Genomic DNA, 11,391 nt, shown 5'->3' on the forward strand with positions numbered 1-11,391 from the left:
TTTTAATTCACCTAATAAAACAAAATTACAATTTGACTGTAAATCGTTGACAAAAATGTTTCCAGGGCATCAACCCACCATCTAGAAATTGTCTAGCTGCTATGCAAAACTGTCAGTGGAAGAATTGGGACAGACCAAACAGCTATCGATAAATCCCTTATCAAACCCTTCGATTTAAACCGCAGGTTATTTTGCACTATTGAATTCTACTATTGTCAAACAAAAAAATTATGTAAAAATCCTAACATACTTTCATTTTACATTGTATCAAGATTTGATCTGTTTTGAGGCAGAAATTGTGCATGGTTAGGGTTGTGCTTACTTGAATAGCGTGGTCTCTGTGTCCCATATTCGTGATTACGTAAATGACCTATGCGTGATGTTGATCGATTTACTTTGATATAAAAGACAGAATTTTCACATAGAAATAGCAGTGCACAAATAGGACTTCAAACCAAACTTCCCAACATGAAGACCCTCTTCGTTCTAGCAGTTGTCATTCTTGCAGGTATTTGGTTCTCTTCCTCGTCACTTCCATTTTTAAATAGGTATAGGGTGTGAGCTTGTGGGTAAAAAAAAAACAATTTTGAAATGAAATGTTGGCATATGTTTAAAGTGGAGAAAAATAAATCGTGGAAAAAAGCGACTTTTGATCGAATTTTAAGATACACGCGTTAAACTCTCTTTAGTGAATTGATAATTTCTATACAATAATATTTCTGTCATTTTCAATAGAACCTAAAGAAAAATTATATCATAATTATAAGAAAAGCTTGCAGTTTTATTGATTCTAACAATCCAATGGTTGTTGGTTGATTGTACATTGTTTAACGTCCCGTTCGAGAATTTTTCACTTTTATGGAGACGTCACCATTGCCGTTGAAGTGTTACAAAATGTATGGCCTTTGAACTGAGAGGAATCTTTATTGTGCCACACCTGCTGTGATACGGGGCCTTGATTTTAGCAGTCTCATCCAACGGACCCCCCCCCAATTTAGTTACCCACAGCGCAACAATTTAATAATATTTTTGCATTATTCAATGATGTTTTCACGTCATATCCTTGTTAAGGAACATGACCTCTTGAAATGAAACATCGAAATCTTATTACAATGAGGTTAGTGTCCATGTTACTTCTCGTAAGCATAATCAGTAATGTCTTAGCTTAATATCTTAAATCTAGTTAAGTAATCCACAACCTGTTTGTATTTTATTAATAGGATAATTAGAATAATATTTAACTCAAAATTCTAAGTCATTTTCTACATTATTAGTTTCAAATTTATAGACATAGCTCCTTGCAGATATGACAATTTTATTTTACCTGATCAAGATACAGGGCTCACGCCGGGTGTGACCGGTCGACCGGTGATGCTTACTCCCCCTAGGCACCTGATCCCACCTCTGGTGTATTCAGACGTCTGTGTTTGCCCGTATCTCTATTTTGTATTTTTATAGAAGTTATTAGATTGATCACTGTTTGTTATTTTTACCTTTCATTAAATTACCGGGAATGTTGATGTTCTCTGATATGTGAAGGACATCTTTTCTAGTGTGTACTTTAGAGTGAACTCACCTCAATATCAACTTCGTTTTTTCCCGTAATTTCTCTCTTGACCAACCCTTGATATCCTTACAATTGTATCGACCAATGAAATTGCGCGTTTTAAAGCACGTATCAATACGTCAAATTCATTACAAGAAATTGATTTACCAAACATTACTAATTATGATCAAAAATTGAAAATACATTTTATTATTGACACAGTTTCTAAGTATATTGTTATAATGTGTTATGATATATATGTTCTGGTATGTTGAATGATTGTAAAAAATATTATAAACTTTCACATTATTTAATAAAGCAGTTTTTGATATTTGATTCGGTCTACTCGGGACTCAGTTAACCAATACCTGACCAGGTCTCAAGAACATAAATTGAAAATATTATTAAGACTAAATTTCAATTCCAGCAAACTTTTAAGATAATTTTCATTAGCAAGTAAAATTTTCAATATATATTTGTATTAAATTTTTCTATAAAGCAGAAGTTTTTTAAACATCTGTGCTAGATAAATCTTAGAATATAAGGAATGAATGTTTAGACTTAAGTCTATTCTCAGTTTATGATCTTGAGGATCGGTCTCAATAGTCGTGAATAGACCTCGTCAAAAGTAATTTTCGTATGCGTACCTCGAGTACAATATAAAGCTTTCGAAATCGAACAATACGTTTTCGATCTCAGGACTTTCATATTTGTTATTCATCCATGAATTAAGATACATATATATCAAACAAAACATTGTCTTATAATACTTTTCGGAGAGGAATTTCAGGTGAGCATTGGTTTGCTAAGTTAATAACTTATTAGATTTAAACAAGACATCGTAGTTAAGAAAACACCGATCTGCAACCTCTACGAATTCATTATCATTGCCCAAACTGAATTGCTAATTCTATTCCCACTTCTAAACACAATGAAATTGGTTTTAGTAACATCGATATCTACAACTAATCTCCATTCTTCCAAAGAAGTCAGCATATAATAGCAAACACGACATATCTCTGTATTGCCTGGTTTGTTATGAGTTGTTATAAATTAACCATTTAAAATGACCGCCGTAAAATGGCCAAAATATTACCAAAAACGGCGTAAAACCTTAATAAATCAATGAATCAATAAAACATTCAAAATGAGTCTACAGCATCAGATATCCCACACCTACCGTAAAAAAATTCTGCAATGCCAATTCCGGATTATGATTTCTCGAAAAGAAATCATGATCGTTTGGAATGCTATTCTCTTCTTAAAATGGTCCAATAAAGGGTTGATATTCTGATCACCTGCAAAATTTAAAAGATTTTCACACATCTGCCATTGACGTGATGCTCTGCACAGAATGGAATGGACCAGCTATCAGTTTAAAGAATCTGAAATAAGTAATCATAGTTTAGTCTTGTTGAGAAAAGACGTGCTTAAAACTCTGAAAAACGTGACGATTTTCAATATGAACACTCCGTTTATCTGATCAAGATATAGAGCTGACGGCGGGTGTGACCGGTCGACAGGGGAAGTGTACTCCTACTAGCCACCTGTTTCAACCTCTTGTATATCCAGGGATCCATGTTTGCCCAACTATCTATTTGTATTGGTTATAGGAGTTATGATATTGATCACTGTTCGTTATCTTCACCTTTATAGGAATTATGAGATTGATCACTGTTTGTTATATTCACCTTTTGTATGAGTTATGATATTGATCACTGTCCGTTATCTTCACCTTCATAGTAGTTATGAGATTGATCACTGTTCGTTATCTTCACCTTCATAGTAGTTATAAGATTGATCACTGTTCGTTATCTTCTCCTTTCATGTAGACGTCCTGTTTTGTTTCCTTTTCAGTCCTTTATAGTTTAGTTTTAGTGCTAGGTTGTTTCTTCTTTTTTATTACATTTATAGCCATGTAAATATCTTTTATCGTCATGAAGAAGGGACGAGAAGTTCCGGAAAGTTGACAATTCAAAATTGTTCGAGTCGTACATATAGGTCATTTTTAGTGCTTTTTATTACTTATTTATCTGACCTCGAATCTACAATCAGATCCAATATTTTGGATGTATCTATTTATCTATATCTATATATCTATCTATCTATCTATATTGTATATGCAAGGTGAAAATAACGAACAGTGATCAATCTCATAACTCCTACAAGCAATACAAAATAGATAGTTAGGCAAACACGGACCCTTGGACACACCAGAGGTGGGATCAGGTGCCTAGGAGGAGTAAGCATCCCCTGTTGACCGGTCACACCCGCCGTGCGCCCCATATCCTGATCAGGTAAACGGAGTTATCCGCAGTCAAATCAGTGTGCCAAGAACGGCTTAACAATCGGTATGAAACACGTCAGACAGCATTTGACCCAATGATAGGTTGTATTGACGAACTAGATCGTTATAACGACCATAGAATTTGCGAAATGCTGACTTCAATCGAGACTGTTGAAATCCCTGTACCATCAACTTGTTTGTCAGTAGCTTACCTCGATTTAAAAACTGACTATACCCAGAACAAGCTCTTGCATATCGAATCAGTTTATATATGTGTGTGTGTGTGTTTCTTTTCAGTAAGTTCCGAGCGTTGCAGTGATACTGGTGATTGTAGTGCGACTAGCTGTTCATCAGGATCCACACTCCACTGCATCGGGCACCAGTGTACATGCACTACAGCAGCTGGTGGTAGTGGTATGTATTCTGGTCATTGCTATAATTAGGATACTTCGAAACCCCAGAAGTTCCATCCACATTTGAGATTCAAAATACAAGATTTGAAATTCAAGATTAGAAAATCGAATTTTGAAAATTCAATATCCAATTAACCAATCAAAATGTAGGCCACAATGTATAACTCAAAGAAACAACATTTTAAATCTAATTCATCAAATGTAAACGAACGCCAAATTTACTTTGAGATTAGAGTTATTGCGTTACAAATACTTGAAATATGACAGAAAGTAAATCAAATACAGTATTTTTTAGTTTCTATTATCGCATTTCCGCTTAGGCTTATTCTCATATGGTTACTGGAGAGAGAAAAACATTTCTGCGTTGTTCAACAGCATAGCTCGATAATCACTTTGAAATCAATTTTATGTCATGATATTAGACGAGTGTCTGATAAATAAACACACAATTAAAGGAAAGCTTTATTAAGGCATGTACGTAGTATCATATTTCAAACTGGGGGTCAGCAGGGGAAGTTGATTTCACAATTGCCCAAAACGATTCACAAGTGAAAATAAGGGGGGGGGGGCTAAGAAAATTATGGAAACAAACCTAAAATATTAATAACGAATGGATATTTTTCATATTGTGCTGTGGATATTTCATTATAAAATTTTAAAGCAAGAATTTATTGATCACATTTTGACACTCTTTTTAAAATTATCTTCATCATCACTTATACTTTCACAATCGGCATTTATCATAGTAAGCTATTGAATATATGCGATTTGTTCCGAAGAATCATCTTATCAAAACGCAATATTCAGAACATAAAATGAAAATTCTCCATTCGTTATAAAACCACTGTGTTATAAAGAAATACCACCAGGTTTTATTGAAAAGGCTCCTATCTTATAAAATACACCAGTATGAATGTAAAAAAACACCCCACCATCTTATAATGATAAAACTACAGCATGTAGTAAAGTGTCGCCATCTTAACATAAAAGAACCACAGCTTATGATTTAAAAAAAAACCCATGAAATAAAAACACCACGTTATCATGAAAGAACCACATCATATGATAAAAAGCCCTATCTGATCATGGAACACAACCACATACGGCAGTTATGTCGTTCCAAAATAATTCATGGCTTTAAAGGGGTCTCGTTGTTGTAAAAATATCACTTCACTTTGCAAATGTAAAACCACCTCATTCTTCTTACATGATACTCACGTGATACTCATTCGCAAAAAGAAAGAAAACTGGTAATAAAGAATAGATTGAACAAGGAAACTATAATATTTGAAAGAGTTAATTAGCAGTGCTATTAACGGACAAGTGAAATCTGTGTTTCAGGAGGCTGTACTGCAGTCGCTGACTGTCATGACCGCTGTGATCATGGACGCCAGCATCACTGTATCGACGGACATTGCAGATGTACCCACTTTTAAAACTTTTTGAATCTTTGATTCAAAATAAATCATCACATTTTCTGATTTCTTTGATTTCTTTATTTTTTATCCATCTGTCCTGAAGACCTGTGCCCCTAAAACTCAAGAGATTTTCTAAACCCCGTCCGTTATCTTCTTCTCGTTTGTTGTAACACCACTAAAGCAAACTAGGATAGAATTGGGTAAAGAGTCTCATATAGTTGCTCCTGGAATTATTAAAGATCTTCTAAAAGTATTCTGTTTGTCTCTTGCAAAATACTAGTAAATGAAATTACTTAAGCTCGGTCTTGTATTTATAAATCTAAAGCATTCTAATATCCTGCTGTCATACGATGTAAAATTTAAAACACAAGAATAATTTTTCGACAGATAAAATAGTCAGACAGAGACACCCATCTCAAATATGATAACAGAAAAGAAGTTGACACTGATTGAGGTACTTTGATGTGTGAAATGGTCATGGCTATTCTCTTTAATCAAAGTACTGTATGTACTGGTAGTCAGCATCCCTGTTGATGAAACCAACCTGTCATTGAGTAGAATGCATCTGAAATGTTTCATATCTATTGATGCAGTTCTTTGCACGCTGTGTTTTGTCTGTGGTTTGTTTCGTTTGTCTTATCGCAATATTGGGCCCATGGCATGTGTGGCCCGTCAATAGGGGATGCTCACTCCTATACGCCTGCAGTGAGCCCGATATCTCGAACGGGCAACTGAATCCCGACTAAAAAGTTTATCAATATACATGTATACAGTATATCTTGTTCTTGGCATCATGCCGTACTGAACAACGATAAGTAGAATAAGGAAAACCACGGTATTGTAAATTTTGAGTGTTGTCTTGGATGTAAAAATACTCCGTCTTAAGAAACCTAGCTTCTAGCTCTGTGTGATCAGACTAAGTAAGACATTTATGGTTGTAAACACTTAGAGGTTTAACGCATTTAACATTCACTAAACTTTATACGGAGTTATCGACATTTCGATAATTTTTGTGACGTTTTTTATTAAAATACATTGCGCTTTCTTTAAATTTATGGTAAGTTTTTTGTTTGCATTCATTCCATAGATTTCAATTGATAGTTCAATACCTTTCTTTTTATTACATCTTAAAAAGTTTGTCAGAAACAGCTTTGATGGAATCATTTGCATAGATAATGACTGTAGAGTATTTCAGACATGCTGGGTAATCATTTACGAATTAGAATTTTAAAAAACCGAAGACCCAATATCGAATATTGAGGGACTCCGATGGTAACATCTCGTTCTTTTGATATGGCCTCTTTCCATTAGACACCTTGTGATATTTCGTGTAGATAAGAATGAAACCTCGACAAAGTTAGTATTTGCAAGCAAGAAGTCATAATTTGTGCAGTGATAAAACTTATACACATAATGCTTGTATGGATACATTTGATCTAAATTGCTTCAGATGTTATAATTGACCTATATTTTCTGAATCAATGACCAATTGTAATTTTGAAGGGAAGGCCTAGACTATTTTATGTAGCGACCCCGCCACAGTTAATTACCTTAGCGCCACAGCCATAGTTCAAAATCTCACACTACGGTTCAGGAACATTTCCAATAATGGTCTCGTCAGTTATCAAAGATTTTCAAATTTTCCTTTCGATTATCTCATTGGTAAATTTTCATAGAATAGACAGGATATCTATCGGGGTCATTTGATGTTGTGATAACTAATTTGAAGTAGGTCACGTCCGTATAGTTTTCATATCAATTGATCTGGGTGAAGTTGCATATCTATTACGTAATGATTACACTGATAGTTCTAAGCGATGTTGTGCTGTACTTGCTTTTCCTTTAATTGTTTTAGAAACAAAACTTTATAAAGGATATTAATCGGTTCTCTAGGAAGTAGAGTATTAAGGAAATTGAATTCTTATCTGCTTTGTTTGATATTTAAACGTCCTGTGGAATTCCGTTTTTTTTTAAAAAAAATTGTTATTGTAGCTAGGTGATAGAGTAGTGTATTTACTGGTGTCAACTCTGTTCAGTGTATTCAATTTCAAACAACATGTAAAAGGTGCAATATTGTACTTCTAATAGATGCAAGGTGAAGATAACGAACAGTGATCAATCTCATAACTCTTATAAGCAATACAAAATAGATAGTTGGGCAAACACGGACCCCAGGACACACCAGAGGTAGGATTAGGTGCCTAGGAGGAGTAAGCATCCCCTGTTGACGGGTCACACCCGTCGTGAGCCTTATATCTTGATCAGGTAAACGGACAATAATTATTGACAAACATCCAAGATCAGTTTTCACACGAATTAATATTTGAGAAGTGCAAACAGGCATTGATTATCAATGGACTAAAATATGAATAAAATCGCTTAAAAGAGATAAAAATTCAAAAGATGAAGCATTTATATGATTATCAAAGGTTGAACAATCCAAGGATGAAACATTACTCCAAGATATAGGGCCCATGGCGGATATGACCGGTCGACAGGGGATGCTTACTACTCCTGGGCACTTGATCCCACCTCCGGTATATCTATATTTGCTCAACTCTAAAAAATTCTATGTTTTAATATATTATACCTGAGACATTATATGCTGTGTGTGCGTGTGTGTTTTTCATTATTATTATTATTTTAATACGCCCTGAAACTGATGTTTATTCTTATCTAGCATATTTAGGGTATCTTGTGTTTTCATGTTTTATATGTACAATCAGGATAGGTACAGCTACGGACTGTTTACATGTGATAACGCCTTTTATATCATTGTCTTTTAATGTTTTATTCATTGTTTATGTATCATGTGTATAACATTCTGTTGTAAGGTATATATGCATTGTAAAGCACCGTTGAGCGTACATAGTGTATGAAAAGGATGCTATATAAATATATCATTATTTGTATTCCTTATAGGAGGTATGAGATTGTTCAATATTCGTTATCTTCACATTTTCATCATTTAACATGCTTTGCAGGAGTTGATTAATCTGAGAGTTTACATGCTTTTTGATTTGCAAGAGATTAAAACATCCTACAATTCATTGGTTTGCAAGTTAAAGAGTTGAAGACTTCAAAGACATGATGTATTTTCATAATTCTTGAAACATTTTTGGCAGTATTTGTTTTGATAACATGCAGTTCATTTTTAGGACACCTGCGTAATTCAGGTGACCTATTGCAATTAGTCAGCGTCAGTCGTCATCCGTCGTTTATTAACAATTGAACATTTTAAATTCCTCGATACACTGTAACTACCGTTTTAACTCTTCTCGAAAGTGGCATGAAACATCTTTGTTTGCAATTGTAAATCTCGGGACTCCTATACCCCCAATGCGTTATTAAGGCAGAAAGGCTTTTACCGTAATTGTAAATTTCATAATCCCCGGGTTAGAGCTTCTATATCTGACTCCAGAACGGGCAAAACGTGATATATATATGTGTGAAACATTTGAATAACATTTTCTTTAATGTTATTGATATATTAGAAGGAGCAGGTTAAGAATTATGGTCACTTATATCCAAACAAACCTCGGTCAAACGGTCACAACTTCGTATAGTTGTACCTGCTTCCACAGCAGGTGTGATTTTATTAGATTTAGTTGTAAATTGTGCTTAAAGGCATAGGGTCTATCTTTTATCTAAAAATGACATCACAATATTTTGCAAGAAGAACTCCAAAACACAAATTTGTAGTATTAATTATGAGTTATCTATAGCTGCAGTGCCTTGAAATTGAAGTCATTTTAACGTTGTAGCCCTTTATAAAATGTTTGTCTGGAGGACAATATATTAAACTGGTACACCGCTGATTGGTGGCTACACACAAACATAAGAGATGCGAAGTCAACAGAGTACCAGTTTAGGCAAATGAGAACAATTGTTTTAGGAATTATTTTGTAATTACTATCGTATCCAATGTGTTTGTAAACATTCTGAAGAACTTTATGTAATTTTCTAGTTATGATCTTTAATTTCGCCACCGTTTTGGATCATGCAAAAATTTACCAATATCTTAGACCCTATGCCTTTAAGTACCATGGTTACTCTAAGCCATTCTGTTACAATATGAATTAATGTTTTGCTGGTTTTGAGAAAAGGTTTAGTGTCATGAATGAAATAAACGACCCTTTAATGAACAAACTCAACAGTGGAAGTTAAAGATATTGAATAGTGATTAATCTCACACCTCCTACAAGCAATACAAAATAAAGAGTTGGATAAGCAAGGACTTCGGGATATACCAGAGGTAGGATTAGGTGCCTAGGAAGAGTAAGCATCCCCTGTCGACCGGTCACACTCACCGTGATTCCCATATCTTGCTCTGGTAAACGTAATTATTCATAGTCAAAATCCAATTATAGGTCCACATCACATTCGTACAAAACTTTAGTCTGTTCCATTTAGTTTTATTTGAAGAAGTCACAGCTAGTCTATACTTGGATTTTTCAACACCCTAAAATAGACTAAACTTAATGATGGTGGATGTTGCCAATCACAGGCTCTTTAAACCTTCACGGGTCATGTATGATATTCCTTCCAAATCATGCCGCCAGTTCCTTTAGTTCAAATTTACAAAGGAATATATGCCGTCAACATAAGCAACATTCTCCGTCATAAAAGAGTTCAGTCGTGTATTTCAACTTATTTCAAGCTCGTCTAAACCCTGTATTTCCTCCAAACTTTTTAATTATAAACAAACTTTGGAATGCCTAGATATAGACCATCTTATACTTAATCCACCTACGTGTTCTTATTCTTCATCTTCTTTCAACTATAGTCCAGTGGGCATGTCATTACTGGTGATGTTGATATAGTTGAAAATGAGGACCTCAAATCAGTTATTCTAAAACGTCCTAAATACAGAGAGCCTTGGCCTTTCAATTGGCGACATAACTTCATCTCTATTATGAATTCTGTCAAAGATTATGCCAAACGATGGGCTAAATATGAAAAAGAAGAGCTTGATATATTGTTAGAATGGGTTAAAAACATAAGAAGAATATTAAAATCCCCCATTAGGCATATTAAAACGAATGTACGTACCATCTATCCGTCTGTGTTTAGTAAACCAGAAGTGATAAAGGAATTAGATAGGTTACATGAGGACTACGTTTTGGTTCCAGCTGACAAAGCTTGTAACAACAATGTCTTTATTTGTAAGGCTCATTATTAAAACTGTTTTTCAACTTGGCATTAATTCCACTTTTAGTAATCGTACTTATACTCCAACTGCCCTTTCAAAAGATGAAATTCTTGAAAACCATGTTTCTGTTCTAGACATATTTAATATTCCAGCCAATGGATCGAATGAATATGAGTTACCGTACCTATTCTGCATTCCTAAACTACATAAAAATCCTTTCAAACAAAGATACATTGCTGGATTTAGTAAGTGTTCTATTGCTTCTTCAACAAAAATGGAAAACGCAAACATTCATATATAGTGATCAGTCATCCAAAAAATTACTTTGTTGAACACCACTCTGATTCCATGCACTCAGTAGTTGAAATAACAAATATGGTAAAGTTCCTCATTGACAATATCTTCGTGGTCTTTGGTGATTAGGTATTCCAACAGTCTGTTGGAATTCCCATGTGCACGAATTGTACTCCTTTGCTAGTTGACCTGTTTTTATATTCATATGAAGCATAATTTATTCAAAACCTTCTACGTGAGAAGAAAAAATATCTTGCTGTGGCCTTCGATTCGACAGTTGG

At 34.4% G+C, this 11,391-nt stretch overlaps 1 protein-coding gene across 1 annotated transcript; it reads left to right on the forward strand.

Moving 5' to 3' along the window:
- The first annotated feature begins 400 nt into the window (after positions 1-400).
- On the forward strand, positions 401-5,724 carry LOC130046295 (serine protease inhibitor Cvsi-2-like). The gene is made up of 3 exons (XM_048922242.2): positions 401-508; positions 4,131-4,247; positions 5,588-5,724. The coding sequence occupies exons 1-3, from the start codon at positions 469-471 to the stop codon at positions 5,680-5,682; spliced, it is 252 nt and encodes an 83-aa protein (XP_048778199.2). The 5' UTR covers positions 401-468; the 3' UTR covers positions 5,683-5,724.
- The last annotated feature ends 5,667 nt before the right edge of the window (positions 5,725-11,391 follow it).

This window comes from Ostrea edulis, chromosome 2 (assembly GCF_947568905.1).
Source record: "Ostrea edulis chromosome 2, xbOstEdul1.1, whole genome shotgun sequence".
Taxonomy (NCBI): Eukaryota; Metazoa; Mollusca; class Bivalvia; order Ostreida; family Ostreidae; genus Ostrea; species Ostrea edulis.